Genomic DNA, 23,195 nt, shown 5'->3' on the forward strand with positions numbered 1-23,195 from the left:
ATTACGACGTCATTACAACACTTTGTACTAATTTTCCAGCACATATAAAAAGCCGACGGTTTTTACTACAATATTATGCGAAGAGTAGAGTAGTAAATGTTGAAATGGCCGAGTAATGAACAGAAGAGAAAGACCCCAAAGAGAATCTCTCATTGTTACTTACGTCCTATTGAAAATTTTCTCTAGATTTCTGTATACTTTGCGCTTCTGCATAACTCTTAGGGTCGAACAAGGTCGGTATTCCACCAATATGTTCCTCTAGAAGCTCGCATAACTCGAAGTGGGAAAGCCTCTTGATATGCTGCTACTATGAGTGAGTTCGTTTTATCCACGACCTCATCCAATCGTCGGAAAATACCCATGAAACCAAGTCGCCAAGCCCTCTTCATAGATGTCCCATTTCGTAGATTTCGGATTACGATATGTGACGATATCTAGCGAGACGTTTAAATGATCAAAGCGATATGCTTATGATCAGAGAACGACGGTTTGAGCTCGTTTGGTACGAGCCAGTTTGCCAACTCATGCGTAACCCGAGCAAATACTCATGGGTTCAAACACCACATAGCCCCTTGAAAAGACCTTAAACATGGTCCGTGCCAAAATTCACAACCATCAAGACACCATAAAATGGTCTCAATAACCCATAAATACACCAACATATGGTATTTCATATGGGATCTATCGGACCATGGTGATGGTGTTTTCATGGGTTGAACCCATTTCAAATACCCATGTCAAACCCCATGAGCATGGGGGTATTATTGGCTTTTCGTTTGCTCGGGAATACTGTCAGAGCAGAGAGTTACATCTAACATCTCTTCTCTGCCAGCTCATGCAGATGTTGGGTGATCTCCTTCATTAAGTATCGACAGATTTGTACTGGTTAAGTATTCCATCAATTCAGTGCCTCTCAAATTAACATCTGAGCTGCCACAAAATATGTGGTGAGTATTTATTTGCATCACCACCGATTATGAGGGGAAACCCATTTCTGCTACGATATGATACAACCCTTTTGAAATCATCAGAAGGGTATGGTTCATTCTGCAGCAAATATGCCGAACAATAGACGTATTTCTTGTTTATGTTTCCAACAGTCCTATTGACCGTGGCAGACCAAATATCGCGAGTTGTGAGGTCGGATATTAGACATGCGTCAATAACACTATTCACAAGTATATATACATGCACGAGGCATTTCACATGGATTTGTCATGACATTTTTTGCTGGAAGCTACAAAGACGGGCCTAAGTAGCTTACCAATCTAGAAATTCCCTTTATGGAAATACGATTCTTGAACCTAAACTATGGAAGCTTTTCCATCCTGCACAAGGCGGTATAGATTCATAGTGGCTGTGCGTTTATACTGAAGATTAATTTGTGCTACTCTAACCATACTCGATCACAGCACTACATATTTCATCATGAGCACTTGTTGTACAGCAACTAGGAGATACCAAACACGTTAGCTTATAATCACCTATAGCAAACCCCGAAATGGGTATTAGGGACATGACCATCATTTGAGTCCCACGATTCGCAAAGAAACAAACGTCAATTCTTGGTTGAGATACTTCAACTCGCCGAACGCCACACGGATTCTGGGCAGGTTTTGTCCGGAGAAAGATAATAGACTATTTATCAACCTCCTAGTGGACCCCAGCCGTGTGCAGCGATATTGATCGGTTGACAGTCGCAGAGACGGTTTTGTTGGCCATTTTCAATACCTTTGAAATCATCGTACCCGACCATGGCGTGATTTCATTAGTTTTGCGCCGAAAGAATTCGCTCCTATTTCTACATAACTGTGACCTTATTCATATTATTCACCTTAAATATTTCCAAATCAGAATAATTGAGTCTCATATGTATTTTCATAACCATAAGTGATTATTATTTTCAGCGATTGGATTGGTTATTGAAGTTAAGAGATAATTTAGCAAAATAAGGGCCGATTTCTTCACCCTCGCTTAACTTTTAAACCAGGTTCACCAGTACGTTTAAACCTGACTTAAGCGTTAAGCGAGAGAGTGAAGAAATCGGTCCTAAAACACTGTCAAAAATTAAATTCGCGATAAATCCGCGGAAATCGCGAAATCACATACCGCACAATACGCTCGTCCGTACAACCCTATAGAAGCACTTGTCAACAAACCTATAATATCTTCATAAAAAAGATAATGGCAGCTATTTTCAAAGAATAAGTGACGTGTAAAAGGATTTCACAGCCTAATTCAGCCGGAGCATAATAAACTACCCAACGCACACGAAGTTGTCATATGTTCAAATATTCAATAGAGCAGAGGTACTGTATTACTAATCAAACTACTCCACCATGTAGTCAATATTAACCCTCCGGAAGCCGCGCAAATGGCCCGCTGAACGAGCAGCCACTGGTGCGCTAAGACGATTTCGCTATATTTTCAGAGCAGCGTGCACTCAGTGCACTAGCGCGACTTCCGAAAGGTTAAATGACGACACATAATTCATAAGCGTTAATGATTTTAAGAAACACTAAACCTATGCCATTTCGACAGCTGTAAAACGGTCTGTTACGAAAAAAAAAATGCTTTAAATTCCAGTATACACCGTAAATTCTTCTCCGCGGATCCCAGGTCGAGAATCGCCGACCTAAATTCATAATATTGGCTGACATTATTGTAAAAAGCTTTCGTACTTAACATAACTATCCTATTTTATTTCAAACCCAAAACAAAAATGCGTTTGGGCATCAAAAATGTCACAATCAATTGTTAACTAGATCAAAGAAATCAATACAAGTTCCATTTAAAATTCAACACCTTCCTGCAATCTCAACACACTGTTTGCGATGCACCGTAGGTAGGTTTTCCATCAACAATAAACTTGCCGAGAGCCTACATACGTGTGTATGTGTGCCAACTAAAGTGGAATCTATTTCGGGAAGGAAAATCCCAAACGCAATTGCAAAATGAATGACGGAAAAAAACTCTTGAATATAACCCACTTCTACTACCATCCTACAGGCGCGACTTGAAAACTGACGAGAGGTCATGATCATATATACAACCTAATTTTAAAACAAAGCATCTGAGAGCAATATGAAGAGTCAAGTGAACGTCGCAAGTGCTAGCCTCGGATTTTATTGCTCAACAGACAAATTCAAGTGTTGAACTTATATTCGGATAAGGAACAATTGAACCTACTAAAATGATTCCATTTTTTATGTTCCGTTGCAGGAATAGTTTCTGTATAATCATGGGGCATTCGTAACTTGTCATGATGTTCTGTTTCGAGGGGAAAACCACAAAGTAGATAAAGAATAATACTCGCAGAAAAGCAAATGTACCCTCGAAATCAAAGGAATGTGCCACGTTAATTAAGAGAACAAGGAGCTGTTCAACATTATTGATTTATATCATTTGGATGAAACGAATCGAATTTGGTAAGGCCGGTTACTAACCAGATACAGCGCGTAGTTTTTGAAACGATACGTTATTCTCATGAAACACTCCACTATCACTATGAGTCGACTAAATTAATTGCATTATTCCCCTTCATAGCCGTCTGTTTACTAGGAGACAATATATCTGATTGATTCACATGGTACATTATACTGGATCGGTTACAACCATTGAACTTCTGTTTGGTGGCCACGTAGTATCGTACTGAGTGAATTGAACCCTACCATTGTCTACTAGCCGCTAGAACAACGCATCTATAGCCACACAACGTTCGAGGTGGGAAAACTGCTACATGCATGATGTTTAGGTACAACATTTCCCTACCACGTTTGCAGCATGTACCAGTGTGTACTTCCGGTCTACATCAAAAGATGTGCCACGCCGCGTTAAACCGCTCTCATTATAACATCAAATACTGAACAGACCACCGATGTCGGTGTAGAAGATACTGATTTATTTTCTTGCTGCAAATCGAAAGAAAACAAAACAAACAAAATTATATATAGAGATTATAGAGTGATTCAAAATATTAGATTTTATCAAACATCTTTTAAAAATTCCTACAGTTAATTTCAATGACGCCCAATATTTTTGAAAAGAGTTGTTGGTCTTCTTTATACAAATTTTCATCTAATTTTTGCAGTGTTTCCAGTGGCGTAGTAAGAAAAATTTTCGGGGGGGGATATCCATAACCAGCCTTAGGATCATAGTGGTGGTGGTAAATGCGTTCAAAACAAAGTATATGCTGGTAGACGGAACCGAAAACGACAGGATCCGTCTAGGAAACAGCGTTACGATCGACGGGGATACCTTCGAGGTAGTGGAGGATTTTGTCTACCTAGGATCCTTATTAACGGCTGACAATAACGTGAGCCGTGAAATTCGAATCATGAATGGAAGTCGGGCCTACTATGGGCTCCAGAAAAAACTGCGGTCAAGAAAGATTCACCCCAGCACCAAATGCACCATGTACAAAACGCTTATAATACCGGTGGTTATCTACGGGCACGAGACTTGGACCATGCTCGAGGAGGACCTGCGAGCGCTAGGAGCTTTCGAGCGACGGGTGCTAAGGACGATCTTCGGCGGCGTGCAGGAGAACGGTGTGTGGCGGCGAAGGATGAACCACGAGCTCGCTGCACTCTATGGCGAACCCAATATCCAAAAGGTGGCCAAAGCTGGAAGGATACGGTGGGCAGGGCATGTTGCAAGAATGCCGAACAACAATCCTGCAAAGATGGTGTTCGCTAATGATCCGGTTGGTACAAGAAGGCGAGGAGCGCAGAGAGTACGATGGGCGGACCAGGTGGAACATGATTTGGCGTAACCGACGTTGGAGAGCTGCAGCTACAAATCGAGTATTGTAGAGGCAAATTGTTGATTCAGTGTTATCATGAATTGATGTTGAACTAAATAAATGAATGAATAGGATCATAGTTTGCATAAATGAGAAAGGCACAATTGCGCCACTAGGTGGATTAAAACAATTTTTATTATAAATAAAATAAGATTATAAGTCAAATCTTCTCTTCTTAACTGCAAATCTGTCGAGAACTTCTTCGGCATTTATCTCGATTTCTCTATGCACGCTTAATAGAGCAAGTCCGTTGAGCCGATCTTCACCGATTTTGCTCCTTTGCCAATCTTTCAACCGCCTTAGAGTTGAAAAACTTCTCTCGTTGCTAGCAATGGTAACTGCCAAGGTCGCTCCGATTTTCAGGAATTTAAAAATATGTGGAAATAGTGCTTCATTGCACAAATTTAATGCATCTATGAATGTTTGTGGCCGTTCATCAACCGCGATCCAGCGTTGCCTCCATAACCAAACTTCTTTCTCAATTATAGAGACCACCGTATTCGTGACATGTGGCCATTGTGTCAATAAGGCTTCGACAGTTTGAGAAATAGTGTCACTACCAAGCTCGTAAGCTTTAACAGGAATTATATTTTGAATCATTGATAAGGTCCGTTTGTGATGCACAAACCTTTCGTTCAATGAACGTATGAAATGGTCGACGAATGGTATAAATACACACTTGCGGAAATATTCTTCAGGTGAACTTGATTCGTAGTTCTCTCGATGTTTTTGACGTGGAACAACCCTGGGTCCTTCGATTCTTATTCCGACAGTATTTGCTATTTCTTCTGCGATTGCGAAAAGTTTTTTGAACTCCAATACAGCATTTGTTCGAATTTGTTTCATCATGAGGACCAAATCATCAGCTGTTGAGACGGCAATAGCAAGGTCAATACTTTTCCCTTGCAAGTAGACAGACAAAGGATGAGTCAGAGAAAATATTTCGTTGATCACAACCATGGATACTATAAATGCACCACTTTCAAGAGTTCGATAATAGCTGAAAGCATTTTTGGATGTTTCTCCACTACCGGATTCTTGAATTTTTTCCAGGCTGAGAAATATTGGAACAAACATTTCTTTGAATGTTATAACAGACTCAAGTCTTTCAGTCCACCTTGTTTCGCACAATTTCTTCAAGCGTTCCCTTTTGGTTGAACAGCTCACATCCTCGATAAAACTTGCTAGAATAGCTTCGCGTTTTGCCGAAGGCCTGAAGAATGAAATGATTTGTTTGATCGATCCGAGACAGTTCCTTATAAGAGGAACGGAGCATGCTTCACCAACTGCCAAATTCAATGAATGGCTAGCGCAATGAACGTACAGTGCACAAGGATATTGTTCCATAACAACCGCAGCACATCCATTCCACTCTCCACTCATTACAGCTGCACCATCATAACCTTGAGATACCAAAAAGTTAAAATTTATTCCCAATTTTTGAGAAACATTCACCAACGCCGATGCAAGTCCCCTACCGCTGCCATCTTCAATGGGGATAAACTGAAGAAAATCTTCCCTTAAAATCAATTCTTCTTTTATTTTTTCAGTATAACGGAAGCATAATGAGTATTGCTCCATGCCACTGACGTCAGTCGTCCCATCTGCAAGTATAGTGCAACATTCGCTTTTATTTATTTTTGATACAAGCTTTTCAATTATTATATTGCCGCAAATTTCGATCAGTTCATTTTGAATCTGTGGACTTGTGTAACTTGTTACACGACTTTTCATTGTTTGCGATTGAACCAAATGTTGCACTAAAATCTCGTCGCCAGCGTTCATGCGAAATCGTAGAAGAGATCTAAAGTTGCCATCGTTATGTAGAGGAGACTGTAATGAGATTGGGCCAGCATCACGATGTCCTCTTAAGGCAATTTCTTGTCTACCAATGAATATGATCGTGTCAACAATTGATTTAAGAATTTGACGATTTGGTTGAATTTCAGCTTTTTGTTGTTGATTTAACTGTAAACTGATGTCAACAGTCTTTCCTTCTGCTATATCAAAAAAATTTTGGGCAGAAATAATCGCGGCTTTGTGGTATTCGAGATCTTGATGAATTCGAAATTGCTCTTTAGCGTCTTTCCATCGACGAAATGCAAGGGTTACGAGAGACCGGGCAGGGGTATGACTTCCCTTTCCTACTTCTGCAGGAGTAAAGAAAACACAAAAATGGCAGAATGCTCCATCCAGCATCTTAGAGTAAACAAGCCATGTAAATTCTCTAAGCCATTTGCTTTGAAATTTTAGATTTCTTGAGCCACTGGCTGGGAATTTGAAAAGCTCATCTGGTATCCAACGATTTTTAAGGATTTTATATTTCTCTTCATCTGTTAGTTTTCGCTCGAAATAAATACCGATGTCTGGCGAGGAGTAATCCACCTCCATCCTTGAACTTTCATCAATCTCTGAAAAAATACCTATTCATGTATTTATTTATAATTATGCTTTTGTATGCCAAACTTTTAATAGACAGCTTTTAAAATGAGACCTACACCAACATTTTTTTTTGAGATTTCCATAGTTTCTATTTTTTGGAAAATGGATCATTTTTAAGAAAGTATCTCCAAAATTCTGGTTACAGAAAAAATAACACATTTTTTAGTAATTTAGTAAAACTAAGAAAACAAAATTTGAAAATGAAATAAATTTGAAATTGAAACGTTGTAAAACAAGTTAAAAATAAAAAATAAATATTAAGCATATTTGGCTAAAATAGGGTAATTAAAGAGTAAACACATATTTTATCTGTATTTTCAGTAGCGTTCTTAGATTATTCGTTAATATGATGAAATTTTCTGATTCTAAGGATGTTAAGCACATCATTTGTAATATTTATATTGGGAATTTGGAAAGTTTTTTTTATTTTGACTGCCAGGAATATTTACTTTCATGCTCTACACTGCTCACACTTTGATAGCTTCCACTCTCATTGTTTCCACTAGCAGAGGAACTTTCAGTATGCTGTTTTTGGTCATCATACGCGATTCTCGGCCGTTTTATCACCCACTTATCCATTTTAAAGATGATAACCTATAAATTGGGAAAGTAATTTCATAGCGATATCCGCAAAATAAAATAATGATTAAACGATAGGTAAATTTATAAGCAAATTTTTCAGTGAAATGATAACTGTATTTTATTTAATGACACTATTTACAGTATTTTACCGGGAAAGTAGTGTTATATATGTTCATTGCTAATTCAAGGAATTGTTCATTGATGTTGTTGTTTTCAACAATATTAAAAAGATGTGCATTAACACCAATTGACAAATTATATAACGATAATAGTGAAATAACATTTTTTCTCAAGTACACACTCATTCCTATGGTTTGAATTTAATACTGCTTTAATTGATCATAGCAAACTGTAAGCTAGTCAAGCTCTGGGATGATTAGCTGCTTATCCAGATGGTCACCACCCGGAGGCATTTCATTACAAATGTGGTTGCCACCGCCCACCGGAAGAGTTAGAGTAAACGAGAGTGCTAGAGCAAGAAAAACTTACCTTGAAAGGATTTCGTTTCACTTAAAAACGTAGTGACTTTACACTTTAGCCTTTTTACTGACCCTCACTTTTTTGACAGTTCACTAGAACACGCAGGTTTGTGGTAGCAGTTTTCTCTTTCTCTCACTAATCATAACTAGTGGCGACTCATTTTGTCTTGAGCATATCTACCTTATGTACACACACGGTGGCACGAATTAGAACAAAAGGTGGACTAAAGTCGAGACTTTGCCGTACCGGTTCAAGTAGGACGGTTTCATGTAATTTTGGTACGCTGAATTCGTTTTCGATATTAAAATATTTAAAAAATAAGCATTTACTGTTCATTGGGGTGTGTCGAAAATATATTTTTTTCGAAGTCATTCTTAAAATTTGTGTATAGCGTCGTGCGGGGTATCTTTACGCACTTTTTGTCAATTTTTCAATTTTGGTAAATTATAACTCCTTTAATAATCGATGGATTTGTATCATATCAGCACAGATTTATCGTCATCGTGTATGTATTATGTATGCCAAATATGAGCAGAATTGGTTCACACTTAGAAAAGTTGTTCATATAGCGTTTAAAAATATTTTATGTGAACTAGCTGGTGGCTACTTTGCACACTTCTTGAATTCGATATAAAATAAAAGAGGCCTTTTCAACAATAAAACATGAAAAACTAAAGTGAGAAAAGTAGCCCCACATATCCAAAGTAGCCCCGCACGACAGTATTAATTTTCGTGTGCTAAATCGTTTTTGATACCACAGCTTGTAAAAAAAATCATTATGCTTTGGGTCAAAAATAATTAATTTGTTGAGAAGGCTCAAAAAAATTTTTAAAGAAATTTTTGCGACTAATTTTGGAACGTTTAATTCATTAGTGGGTTCTTGATATACAAAATACATTTTGCTTCATTTTCAAAACAACCATTTTGAGCATCTTACTGGAATGTTTAATTACATTTGCCAATCAACAAAGTGGCTAACGGTTTTTTTTTTTCGCGGGTGTGTTTTATGTTACTTAGATTGCTTTAATTGACATTTATGTCCGCATATGTCATCTTTAGCCTTCGCACATAATCTACTGTAGTTGTGAGTTAAACATATTTATTTTACATTTTCAGTGAACATTTGCGAGAGTGCATCAGTTGATATTTGAGATCGGCGACTATATGCTCAACCCACCTTATACCGCATTCGCTTACGACCTTTGAAATAGTGATTTCCAAAATTCTTAAGGGATCTTCATTCGAATATTACCAAAAGTGCGCAACGTTAAAAAGGAAAGCAATGTTTCGCAAAACAATTTTCACTACATGGAACTTATAAGAAAATATTTTCAAAACAAACTTAGAGGATTCTAATTAAAGAGTTTGTTTAACATGCACAATTTTTTATCACGTAAAATATTTCGGGGGGGGTTTTGTCCCCAAAACCCCCCCCGCTACTACGCCACTGAGTGTTTCATGTAATTCTAAATAAAAAGCTGCAAGAGGTGAGCTAAAAATTGCAATTTTGTGACTCACCCTAACATATATCTAATTATTTACTACGACGTGATGAATTGCCTCCACATGTGAAATAGAAAGCACAAAAAATATGCAAAGCACATTTTCTCTCTGCTTAACCCAAATCATCTCGTCAGCATCAGTGCATGTGTACTCTTTAGTAGTCTAGTATCAACAGTACAATCCTGCATGAGTGTGAGTGCAGAGTAACTGTTTGCACTAGTATCAAGTAAGCAGAGTTCATAGCACTAAAATTTATGACGCATCTCATGACAATGACATTCTGATCTAGATTGCTTCCCGAATCTCGATCAAGATGTTTGCTAGCGTGCAATGCATAATTAAGCCATATATAAAGGAAACAACGTAGACAGTGGGACACTCATGCGTAAAACGGCATATTATGCAAAACGAACAAAGAAATTTTAACGAATTTCGTTATTCTGCCTAAAAAAAGACACAGAAAAATACTTTTATGTTTATCTTAGCATGTCAATGAATATTGCATACGAACTCGCTTCAAATATATTAAAATGTAAAAATCGAATACAAATCGTCGCTGTTGTGCTATCTTATGACAAGCGCCATTTAGTACATTTCGAGAAAAACGATTTTTAAAGTTTGAGATTGAATATTTCATAATAGTGCATGGAAAATTTTCCATAGAAAAAAATCATCAATTTTTAACTTTTATTCATATCTTTGGGTTCATTTGTTCTATAAACAATCGGTGGAATGCATTTTGAGGGAAATTAATCAGGGAATTTAGGAAAAAAATTATTTTTGGTTTCAGTGTTGCCAAATATGCTATATTTCCAGTTTAAACCGTAAACTGCGTTTTTCTCACAACTCGTGTATTTTTCTTTTGAAAATTTTTATGCCGTTGTGTTTCTCACGCGTTTATACGCATAAAAACTTCTAAAACTTCAATTTAACTTGAGCAAATCCCTAGATACAGTGATTTGAAGCAAAAACTGACTATTTCTCATCGTGTTTCTCGCTATATCTAAGTAACCAAGCACAATTTCAAAATTTTGAAAACGCCACTTTGTAGAGATTGCTCAGACAAGTAATGCGGCATATCTAATTCAGTTTACCCCAAAATGGCGTTTGTCATAAGATAGCACAACAGCGACGAAATATGATAAAATGCTGAACAATCTTCTCCATATCCCTTCCAAACTAATACGAAATCAAATCATTAACATTGACGACTTTGGCGGGAGAATATTGCGTAGATAATTTTTTTTACGACAACCCACCAATATGAGCAGCTTCCTTTAAACTTAGTTGGGAAGGTATTTCTATCTACCAATAACAATGTTGCAAGATAAGATATCGAAATTAAAAGATTTAAGACAACTAATAAAAGAATTTGCCTGATCTACCTATTGCAATTATTTGTAAATTGTTAATCTAGATTTTTTGTGAAGGGCAATGGAAGCTAGGGCATTAATTCGGATTTTTCTTAATCAAATGTAAACAAATCCAAATTGTTAATCCGGACCCAACTTAAGAATAAGTCTGTAGACTTCCGCAATAATTTATTGCAATATATTGAATCGAAAACCATGATTTTTTTCCAACTGGGATAACTTATATTTGCCATTGCATAGTCCCGATGTTAGGCTCTCCCAACCGTTTATAGGACAGCCTTTAGAAGAGCTAGCCACATCACAGAGACCTACCTTGATTTTATCAACTGGATCATCCCAAATAAGCTTATGCACAAAGGGGTTAACATAGTGAATCTCCTTCGGTTGTGCTGGCGGTCGAGTGTTTCGCACTGGCACAGGAGCTGGTGATGCTTTGGCATCGTACGGTTCCTGTTTTTGGAGTCCGTTATCAGAGGAGCGTGTCATCGATTCCATGCTTACTTAATACTGCAAATTCCGGTAGCTTTCTATTTCAGCGGCATCCAACTTGTTACGCGTTGCGACGTAATAATTTATAACGCGGAAACGCGCCGCTCTGGAAAAATCCTTCTCGATCGGGTGCGTATATTCGGTTGTGACGTCTTGCACGTATATCCTTTCACAGCACATGCACACCCCCGTTATATCTTTGTCAGGGCAAAACTTTCACCTTGCCCACGCCAATCATCGACCGAACTGCACTAGGTTGCAACTGCTTTTTGCATCATTGCACTATCTGCATCTTTTAATCAAACATTTTCACTTGTTTCTTTTCACACAGTATACCATCGAGCCACCGAGATATCCACGAAAAGCGCCTGCTTCACTGAACTGCTGAGCTCAACACATCATTTGACCGAAAAAATTCCACAAACACCATTGCAACATACGCCACAATGGCCCAGTCCGTCGCAAAAAATTGCAAGGTTTGTAAAATTTAATTGCGATTCTTTTTTGAGGACCCGAAATGATAAAATTTCACCCGTTTTCCACTGGCTATTGTCACAAAATAGTATAAATGAACAACTTCTAGAAATAATTGAAGAGTATGAACCGAAATCGATTTTTCAGGTATGGTTTTCCAGGAAGATTTTCTTTCTGCAAACGCTGCACAAACGGAACTGCAATCGGATGATATGGTAACAACAAAAACGTTACACGTCCGCAATTCACCACCGCTCGATGACAACTATTGCGGAATGTATCCGATTGAAGATTGAGCGAAGAAAGGACGAGCATACGGTGAGTAAACTTTGGAGCACCAGTGTTGCCAAATAAAAATCCTGCTTTTAATAATAACTGCATTCATGATTTATAATTTTCAAAACTGACGAGGTATTTCAAATAAATTTGATGAAAAGCGATCAATTTACAAGTATTTTTTTTATACCTGTTGTCAATTACATCTACAATATGTGTATTCAATGAGCAAGATTCAATATTGTTAAATTCTCATGAATCTGCATATGTAGCATCACTGGCTATCATTTCTTCGTATTTCTTAGCAGAGAGGGCGAGAGTTTTTTTTTTTTTCAAATTGGGGGCCGTACACAAATGACGTAGCTTTTTTTCAGCTATTTTTGACCCCTCCCTCCCCCATCGTAGCATTTGGTCACAAAATTCTAACCTCCCCCTCGTAAATAACGTAGCATTTACCTACCCCCTCCCTCTCGTCCCATGCACAGCGCCCGGGTGATAAAAAAAAAATTACATGCTTTTCAATTATTTTAAATACATGTCCTTTCGAAATGTTTGACGACTTTTATCAACAATTTCATTATAATAGCAAATTACGTGCAAAATGAGCCCATTTCATCATAAATATAGTGTTGATAGTTTTGTTTTGAATTTTATATGTCAAGGGGAGCATGAAGAGAAGTTTTCTCAATCCTGTAGCTGCCAATGATTCTAAGAAGCATACGTTCATCTAAATCACTAAATTTAGTTTGGTTGATTCCGAAGTGAAAATTTAATTCAGCTTCCAAACTAAGTCTACTAGTTAGCAACATTACCTAACTAATGTAGCAAGTTAAATCCGCATACAAAATCTTTTCGTATTTTTGCGAACTTGAAATTGAAATTCTGCGAATCGTAAAATTTACCTCGTGAAAAACCGCATCAAAAGTAACTTGTTTGAATTTAAATTCATTTCTCTTGGGAATGGAGGATCATCAAATTGTTTTCTCTAAACAATGGGTTTTAAACATAATGCTACGTCGCACAACTTCTGACCATACCCTCCCCCTCGTCACACTTCGTCACAAATTTGGTATACCCTCCCTACCCCCCAAAATGCTACGTCATTTATGCATGGCCCCTTGGACCTTTTGCCAAGAGCGTAGTGTAGATTTATCTCACCAGTGCGAGAGTTTTATCAATACATACCAAACAATCGAGTGTGAATTTTGCCAACAAAATCTTTAGCTATGAATGAAAACTGAATGAAAGTGTCGATAGTATTTGTGCTGCGTGCGATTTGTTTACACATTGTTCCGCAGTTTTGGTATGAGCCGCTTACCGGAGCTGAACTGGAACGTGTGTAATGCAAACTAACGGGTTCGGGCGCGTTGGTCGAAAAATATTGACATTCGGTGGTAATGCTAAATGTTTCTGATAGATTTGGGTCATGTTATCTATAATAAGAGCATGATTCAGCATCAGATACAAAATTTATTATTTAAACGAAATTATATACAAAATTTATTATTTAAAACATCATTTATGACAGTTATTTAAAAGTGACAACTACAACATTATAAATTTCAATGTGCACGATGTAAACAATTGGCATATTGAAAGATTGTGGTGGGACTCCCAGCAATATGCCAATTTCATTTGAATGTATATCGCTATTCCAATTTCACAGCGAATAGATATGCCCAGAAAAAGCAAATCAACCTTCAATATACAACTCCTATTAGTCCCAGTTTGCTTTAAAATTTTTGGAGTTTCTCAGTATCCGACTATCCGGTGATTACCCGATTGGAATATTTAGTAATACATATCTATTTGAAGTATCGTCAAATGTCTAGAAAAATACTTAATTGAAGTCAGATGGTTAATTAGAAAAAGGAAATAGAGTGAATAGTAAGCGACATATTGCGTTTCGATTTCGTATCATTCAATTTTGACGCTGATTTAGCAAGCAGATATACGTTAGTCACACTATTTGTATTCGCCAAGTAAACAATTGACCCTGAGTGAGTTTCCAGAAGTACACTCAGATTTTTTTTGCGTGGTTTTTTTTTTTGAAAACCGCGAGAATTTCAAAATCCGTGTAAATGAAAACCGCGTAAATTTCAAAATCCGCGTAAACGAAAACCGCATAAATTTCAAAATCCGCGTAAATGAAAACCGCGTAAATTTCAAAATCCGCGTAAATGAATACCGTGTAAATTTAAGAATCCGCGTTAATGGGAACCTCGTTAATGGATACCGCGTAAATTAAAAAATCCGCGTAAATTTCAAAAACCGCGTAAATGAAAACCGCGTAAATTTCAAAATCCGCGTAAATGAAAACCGCGTAAATTTCAAAATCCGCGTAAATGAAGACCGTGTAAATTTAAGAATCCGCGTTAATGGGAACCTCGTTAATGGATACCGCGTAAATTAAAAAATCCGCGTAAATTTCAAAAACCGCGTAAATGAAAACCGCGTAAATTTCAAAATCCGCGTAAATGAAAACCGCGTAAATTTCAAAATCCGCGTAAAAAACCTGAGTGTATAGAGTTTCTGATTCGGATAACGTATCTTTTGTTAGATCGGTAAATTTTTTACAAAGAATTCGTTGACTTTTAGTAGAAATCGACAAAGGTAACGTTGAAATCAATATAAATTGGCTTAATTTTTCCCGACGGTATTTGAAGCTACCACGATTCCAAGGCTTTATTGAGCGCCTTGTACAATATTAATGTTTCTAGGGTATTTAGAAATGAAAACCCATGTATTGGAAAATGCGGAACACTTTCCGGGATGTCTAGTCAAGCAGAATAAGTTCTTTAAAATTGGAACTGTCCCACCTAATCGGTAACGTCTGATCCTTTTATAGTAAAATCAAACTGCAGATATGGTTAAAATATACCATTTCCTTCTAAAATGTTCTCCGAGTGACGTCACATAATATGAATCCTTTATTCTGATTCGTGCGATTTTCTAAACTCATCTCTACGCTAAACACGTAACGTACTTCATTACTTCATTCAATTAAACTGGAGCAGTGGCGTAGCCAGAAATTTGGTTTGGAGGGGGTTTTGACGAAAATCTTAGAGTTTTCAAAAATGTTGGCGGGTCTATTGATGAAATTTAATCTGTAGGCCGCGATCGACTGGGTACTACCGTGTAATAGCGAAATGGGGTGGTGTGAGCGGGCATGGGCGCTATAACCCTACCGTAGGCAGAACTAAATACCTGTCGCAGGTGTCAGTTAAGTTGGGTAACGGACTACGAGACACGTTAGGTCAAGTTCAACGAGTGGCCCAAAAACACCACTTTACTAACAATCAAGCAGAAAAGGATGAGCAGAAAACTCGCAACTTCGAAACCGTAGCATTGGAAGAGCTTTGATAGACGGGACAGAAGGTGTGGAAATGCGGGGATCGAGCAACGGCACAAGAGCTGGGCAAAATGCGCCAACGCGTGATCAAGTGGCAGGCGATCAGCGAAAGGATGTGTGTAGTATGGATCAAAGGCCATTTCTTCGATTAGAGCATGTCTATGATAGCTGCCTATGACGGAATGTTAAGCTCGTCATCGGTGACATAAATATCCTGATAGGCCACGTTGCTTTTCGGATTTCAACAGGTTATTTTTTATTTTTATTTGAAGTCGTTTGCACTGGAAGATGTGAATTTTCGTAGTGAACTTAAAAATACAAAAAAATTAAATTTGACCAATGTGTCGTTTGTAACCGTTGGTTCCATTGCTTAGGTTTTTGTTGTAAATATTATTTGTTTGTTTCTAGAACTTTTACGTTTCTTGTACTAATTTACACAACAACAGTAAGCAGGGTAGTGAAATGGTGCGTACCGCTGCAAACTGTCAGCTTGTCTCGGTGGGTAGCTGAACCACCCAGCCTGGAGACGCGCGATGCTGGAGTTTTAAAAATAGTTTTGGGATAAAAATTGGAGGGAACTGCATCTCAAAATTATTATAAAAGGGCCAGCAGTTTCAAACTCTGGTCTCATTTCTATCAGGCGTCCGTGTGCTGAAGTATATTTTATCCGGTGAAGTTAAGTGTATACCCCCCCCCCCCCTTTGGGGTGGGAAGTGTGTTATAACGTTTACGGCTGGTTCAGGTAATTCGGATTTTGACCGGAAGAGTCCAGCAGACCATTAAGCAACTTCGCGTTGCTATTTTCTTCACCAGGACCTCTTAGTGCCTCTTAGTGCCTCTTAGCGCCGCATCAAGTCGTTCAGCACACGGTTCGGCTCGCGAATCCGGGAGGATTCCGCGCCTAATCCGTAAAGGATCGTCGTTCGTCATCTGGCGCTGCGCGCCAACAATTCCCACCCTCGGGCAAAGGCCCTAATTGCAAAGGAGGGTCCCCTCTCGGCGTTGGCCATTGTGGTTAGCCGCGGTCACGCCGATGCTCGCCAAGGAGGTAAGACGCCTGCCTGCATTCAAGCCAGAAACGCCCGCTGGTCCGTCCACCCGCTGCATCAGGATCACCATCGTACCGGTACCGGGGCCTTCATCCGGCCAGTTTCGCCGACGTCCGCGAGGGGATCTCGCCCGTCGGCATCGTCAGCGTCGCAACGCAATTCAACAGAAGCAGTAAAAGTATGGTACGTTGAGTGATAGCAGTAGCACACGCCACATTAGAACAAATGTAAATTACACCCCACACCCACACGACACAAATACTTGTGAATAAAAGTTAAGTTCAAGAAAAGTGAATGTTCTTAGATCTTTGTTCTTGATCCGCGTAGCCCTTGATTACCCGGTAGCTAGCCGACCCTGCGATACCAGCAAATGAGTCGGTTCTGCCGATGAGCCTTGTTAATCGTTCAGTAACACGTTGAAGTCACTTTTGCATACTAGGATAGTAATCGTCATCTACAAGGTGTTCTCCCAAATTCTTTGTTGTCGCCTATAACCGTTAGTAAGGGAATTCGTAGTGCAATATGGCCTATAATGCACAAATACGGGTTGCATTCATATCTTCAACCAAGCTATTTGCAATAACATTCTTGAAAACTTTGCTGAAGACACTAAGTCTCGAACTAAATTTGATTGGAATTAGTAATGCATCCAACTGGAAAAATTAATCAACAAAATTATGCTGCTAAATACTAAACCGCCAAAAGCTGATGGTTTCCAAATTATGGTATCTTGGCGCCATTCAATTCGATACCCAAATATACACCATAAATAGCGAAAAGCGTGAAAATTTTTCCATTTTTTTATTGCCAATCTTAGCTAGTGGCACTTTATATGAGTGATAACCCAAAAAATCAAATGCACATAAAACCGATTCTGACCTGTCAGAGACAAGCGTAAACGTCATTTTTCATCAGTTTCTATGTAGGCGTTTTCATTGAGCTATTTTGCTTGATATTTACATGATTTATCAGCTATAGGATCCTCCTGCGTCCATTTCCCTGGCGCCCCGACGGCCCACGCCTGGTGATTTGGCGCAGTCTCCTAGACTAGTCTCCGGCGGTGGATCTAGCCTACTCCGGTTGAGAGTTTTTCGGCATTGGTTACTCTCCCGCTCGGTGTTCCTTACGCCATTTCTGCGTCACCACTGTGTTGACCGCCTTCCACCTGTTTACGTTGCTTGTCGTTCTGTAGACGACATTATCCGGGTTGATGTCCGGTCCTCCCGTTTCAAGCATCTCCCTGCGTGACGCTTCGAACCTCGTATATTCGAAAACTCCGGTGTATTCTCGATGTTCTCACACTCCACGCACAACAGTGACGTTACGTGCCCGAACCGATGAAGATACTTTCTGAAGCAGCCATGGCTCGAAAGGAACTGTGTCCTATGGAAGTTCACTTCCCCGTGCTTACTATTGACCCACGTCAACAGGGTTGGAATGAGCCATTAGGTCCACCATCCTTTCGCCGTATCGCGCCACCTATTGCGTGGCTCCAGTAGTTTTCGCGACATTGTTGTGTCACAAGCCGTCACAATCCTTCTTGTTAAATCAGTCGATTCGACATTCTCGGTCCCGATGTCCGGCCGAATTGCCTTAACGAAGAGGTATTTGTTTTCCACTTTCGTTCGCTGGTCGTGCTTCTTTTGGCTTCCGTTGGTCGGTACGGTAGAGAATTACCAAGTGGTCGCTATTAGTGTATTTCCTCGCATACTCACCAGTCCATGTACACCGTCAGTGAAGAGCTACAGAATGTGACGTCGACAATGGACTCCCTGCCGGCTCTCCGGATTGTGCCGACCGAACCTTCATTGCACAATCGTACGTCTAGCTTCGCTAAAGCTTCTCGCAGAATACACCCTTTTGTGTTGCTTCCAGCTGCACACGAAGACACCGTTGATTTTGGCGATCAAGAAACTTCGTATAAGCGTTCTATTACTTCTTCAATGTAGATTCTGTCTACAGTTTGTATCGCAGCCATTCCCGTTCTATCCGCCACGCAATTCCGTTCTCTCCTAGCTTATAAATACAGTCCGGGAGTAATCTACAGAAAACAGTCATTTCATTGTATCTATGCACATACCTGCATATGACTGGATCACGGAATTAGGCAGGTGTTAGCTCTATTGACTTTCCGATTGCAGGACAGGATCGACCATGTTTCGAGGATACAGTTCTACTAACGTAATATAACGTTTGTATTAAATGGATTCTAACATTACAATAAGATTTTTGATTCCCTACAAGAGGTAAGAAATCAATACGCATCTACTTAGTTTGATTTCAATATAGTGTAAAGAGCCTACTTTGGTTCCATTATTGACGCCCTATTTCATTAATTACTCTGCCTACAACCGAAGGAAAGCGTTCTTAAAAACCAATATAATAACAAAATATAGCCTGAAAATGGTGAAATGCTCGTGTTTGAGCGCATAGAAAACTCGAATCGAGAATCGCCCTACAATTTGAGCGGATGCGTTGAATAAAAAAGGCAGACGCTGCTCTAACCAACAGTTTGAAATGGGTTGAATGGTAACAGAAACAAGGTGTAAATAGTCGCATTACCCTGTAAATTTGAAATGATGAGCTGTTCCGGGTTGACTCCTATCCGTTGTCAAAATTTCCGTAGCATCGGTATCAGGTACCATCACCTTTTTTTCCTGAACTTATTCTGCACCCGACAATTCGTTGCTATAATTGTAACCCGACGAGAGTTTTCGAGAAACGCAAAACTTTTCAGGCTTTCTCATTCAACAACAACACTGACGAAACGTGTTCTTTCCATGCAAATTTTATTGATTTTATTGTTACACATCATCATAATATTCGGTTGGGCATTTATTCTTTTTGGTAACTCGACAAGAAAATCATTCCGAAACAATTTATGCGCTCTTGTCTTCAACTACCACCACCTCATTGGTATCTAGTAGCGTCTGCTTCATGGCCGCTTCAATGTGCTCTTGAAGTGTCGCTCCATCACCCACCGTCGGATGTCGGTAGCCTTCAAGAAAGTAGCAAGTCAAACCCTTAGAATCAGTAAACTCTTTCGGCATATACGATGGATCTCGTGGATTAAGCTGAAACTCGTATCCTGGATGCTTAGTGAGCCAAGCCTTCGTTGTCGGGCTAATGTTTACTTTGCAGGCTTCACTGCCTGACTCGAACTTATTGGCAATTGTTACATTATGGCCGAACAAACAGTAACGTGGCATTTTGCGACCCACAACTCCTGCCAGGACTGTTCCGGTGTGCAGTCCGATGCGCATCTGAAATTGGATCGATTATTGAAAAATGTAAAATTTACAGATGAACATCAAATACCCTAATATGTTGACCGTCATGTGTATTGTATAACGAACATGTCTCGATCATCCTGAGCGCCATCCAAGCGACCTTATGAGCATCATAAATACCTGCTCTATGCAATCCACTTGCCACACAGTATGCATCCCCGATTGTTTCTACCTTGTAGACATCGAAAAATCCACACAGCTCGTCGAAATGCTTGTACAAACTTTCCAACATACTGATCACCATGAATGGTGTAGCTGTGGAACAAATACTTGTGAAGCCTACAATATCGCTAAAGAGCATAGTCACATCAGGATAGGTCTGCGCATCAATCTGTGATCCTAGCCAAAGCCTCTCAGCAATCTCCTCGGGGAACATCAACTGCAGCAGATTAACATTCTTTTTGCGTTCCTTTATAACGGCAACGTTTGCTTCTTCAATCGAACTTTTCAACTTGTCCATTCGCCGACGGAGTCCGTCCTGAGCTCGCGCTTGCTCACCAACCAGAATGACTTCCCTTGTAGCATCGTGCAGTGGAATGTCCGAAATGAAAAGACCGTTGCAAGTTAGCCCTTCCAACCCATCCAAAAATGGCGATCCCATAAACAGCAACGAGTTCGATTCTGGACAGAACACCATCTGTCCTTTAATTTCTAAACCTTTAGCGAAAAAATCCGGACGACCCGGTGGTGCACGCAGCGAAATCATGAATGGAGTATTAGTGCGGCGTACAATCTCTCGAAATTTCAGCGACAGTCCCCGGGGACGCTTGAACCGAAAGTACGTGCGGGCTGACAGTCCACTCGTAGCCATATAATTTTTAAACAGACGGCTGAAGCCTTGACCAACCTGCACCAGATTCAAATTCTCGTCCATAATAAAATGCCAAGGAAATGCTTTGCAGAAAAAATCGTTATCCATTTTCAGATCCTTCGCATCGGACGAAACACTTTCTCGCAACGTTCCCGTAGATTTGTTTTCGGCGATTATCGGAACAACCTGTTCCTCCAGATCATCCATCTTGAACAGATAACGATAACGTGGCACGTCACCTTCCAACGGTTCCATATCTATCTGTGGATCGTAGTTGAAAAGCATGCGACTCAACGCTTGCAGGCATCCCAGCAGCAACCATGCCAGTACCGGCCGCTCGGAAGTGAAGATCAGCTCACCTTCGCCGGCACACACGAAGCCCGTATCGGAAACATCGTCTTCCTGGAGCTTCAGGACATCGTACACTCCATCAAGAGATCCGAGAAATTCCTGTAGATTGGAGCCGAGACATTTGTAGGCACGCTCGATTAACCCAACGCAGGAGGTGTGGATCAGTTCTTCGCCGAGCAGGATCAGAATACTGCAGGCCGATGTTTCTGTGGGGAAAAAAGAAATGGAAGATGAATCAATGTGAGGTTTACAAATGTACCTTTTTGTTGCGAAAAATCTCCCATGAAATGTTATGATATAGTACGAAACATGTAAGTGTTAAAATAACTAAATCCTAACAAAATATCTTTGCAAATAACACATTTGCAACAATAAAAATGTTAGTATAGTAACGAAACATCAGCATTGATTAATTTCCATGTTTTTTCGTGCTGATTATGATGACTCAGGGTTGTGCACTGGGTAAAATGCTTTTCTCAACGGTCATTAATGTCGTGGTTTTCAGTCTGTCGGGCGAGTGAAAACAATTTCGTGCAAAGGACTTGAAATTTTCGTTAAAATAGTCAAAGAAACCATTACAATGAGTTGTGAAACTCACTCAGTGCTTTCTTGTGCTAATGATATTGAACACGGTACTTTATTTGGCATTTGATTTCCGGTTTTCAAGAAAACTCAATCTAACCATAACTTTTATCAGTCTATCAAGGGTACTTACCATCAATTTTATTTAAATTATCCTGAACATCTGCCAAGTAGTCGTAATGAGGATAGACGGATAACGAATTGCGGTCAGTTTTTCTGAAAAGTAGTATGACATTAATAAAACAAACTAATGGACTTGTCAAAGACTTCACTGAGTACCCTTTCAAACCGAAGTCAGTGTTTGTTTACCCACTCAAATCAACACCACACGTTCGGATGCCCTCCTTTATACATTAATAAATTAAAATTCAACCAATACTTACAACTTGACAAGTCCAGGCCACTTGTTGCTATACTTTGGAATCAATGACATCAAAGCCTCATACACATCCTCATTCTGCCAGTAGGTCAGCCGAACCCATCCAGCGTTATCCGCGAATGTCAACAATAAAACGAAGACAAACAAAGGGACGAAGCTTATTAGCTCATCGATTGATGTCCAAAAATGGCCGCCTGAAAACTCATGCAACCCAGTAGCAACTTACCGTTGGGGCTGTCAGCAGCTGAATGGCCGCGTTCAAATGAGTTAGCGTGAGGGCATCATCTGGAATTTCACTCAGATCCTCGTCCAGATTCCATCCGTGACCATCCGCAATCGAGGGCTGCCGCTGAAACGCTTCCGGTGGGGCATGTCTCGCGAATGGGCATGCCATCACTTACAGGTTGTGTTGATTACTAAAAGTTAATGTCGTAGATATAATTAGTTCGATTCAGGATGTCGAAATATTTCCAATGAAAATTATAAATTTGTACAGCTTTCGAGGCAATATTTAACAATATTTTTAATAAAAACTTGGACTACAAAAAATACCAAACTAATTTACTTTAGAATGTACTCCTATCCGATGGCCTAGTTCTGTAGATGGACTTCGATGCACTGGAAAATTTTCATCGATATCTGAACAGACCAATTGTAGAATAATGGCAGATCAATCCACCTAGTACTGAACGGTTCATGGGCAGGATGGGAGTTTAGATAAAACCACAAAATAATGATAGGATATGTCTTTTAGAACAGTAACGACCATGCCGAAACCAAACTCAGACATGCGCTCTTGTAGCAGTATTCGGGACGAGTTCGGGATGTATCGGAATGTTCACACGTTTTCAAAAATAAATAATTCCGATGTTTAGGCTGCAACACTGAATAATTATTCAAAATTCAAAAGTTTGTGGTATAAACATAACAGTCGATTTAATACCAATTACATTGACAA

At 39.5% G+C, this 23,195-nt stretch overlaps 2 protein-coding genes across 4 annotated transcripts in view; both read right to left on the minus strand.

Annotated features, from left to right (window-relative positions):
- LOC131679010 (lysophosphatidylcholine acyltransferase) overlaps window positions 1–12,424 on the minus strand; it is a 68,005-nt gene extending 55,581 nt beyond the window's left edge. For both annotated transcript variants that reach the window (XM_058959531.1, XM_058959524.1), the window contains exon 1: window positions 11,497–12,424. In XM_058959531.1, coding sequence (XP_058815514.1) covers window positions 11,497–11,679 — 183 coding nt within the window. In that variant the 5' untranslated portion in view covers window positions 11,680–12,424. The remainder of the gene's footprint in view (window positions 1–11,496) is intronic.
- Window positions 12,425–19,596: 7,172 nt separating this feature from the next.
- Window positions 19,597–22,958, minus strand: LOC131678995 (head-specific guanylate cyclase). Of its 2 annotated transcripts, none has more exons than XM_058959505.1 (6): window positions 22,803–22,958; window positions 22,464–22,653; window positions 22,242–22,315; window positions 21,992–22,074; window positions 20,143–21,482; window positions 19,597–20,087 (listed from the first exon to the last, which is right to left on the minus strand). In XM_058959505.1, exons 2-6 carry the CDS (start codon window positions 22,629–22,631, stop codon window positions 19,704–19,706), a joined length of 2,049 nt encoding a protein of 682 aa, XP_058815488.1. In that variant the 5' UTR covers window positions 22,632–22,653; window positions 22,803–22,958; the 3' UTR covers window positions 19,597–19,703. The 2 variants fall into 2 exon arrangements, with proteins under 2 accessions (XP_058815488.1, XP_058815496.1); XM_058959513.1 differs by having other exon boundaries at window positions 22,790–22,940.
- Between the last annotated feature and the right edge of the window lie 237 nt (window positions 22,959–23,195).

This window comes from Topomyia yanbarensis, chromosome 1 (genome assembly GCF_030247195.1).
Source record: "Topomyia yanbarensis strain Yona2022 chromosome 1, ASM3024719v1, whole genome shotgun sequence".
In the NCBI taxonomy this organism is placed as follows: Eukaryota; Metazoa; Arthropoda; class Insecta; order Diptera; family Culicidae; genus Topomyia; species Topomyia yanbarensis.

Bases quoted from the DNA above. Each gene is read 5' to 3' on its own strand.
- LOC131678995 (XM_058959505.1), bottom strand. From the start codon at position 22,631: ATGGCATGCCCATTCGCGAGACATGCCCCACCGGAAGCGTTTCAGCGG. The intron at 22,316-22,463 runs GTAAGTTGCTAC...ACCTACTGGCAG, and splicing joins AGCTGCTGACAGCCCCAACG to AATGAGGATGTGTATGAGGC. The intron at 21,483-21,991 runs GTAAGTACCCTT...TTTTCCCCACAG, and splicing joins TAATTTAAATAAAATTGATG to AAACATCGGCCTGCAGTATT.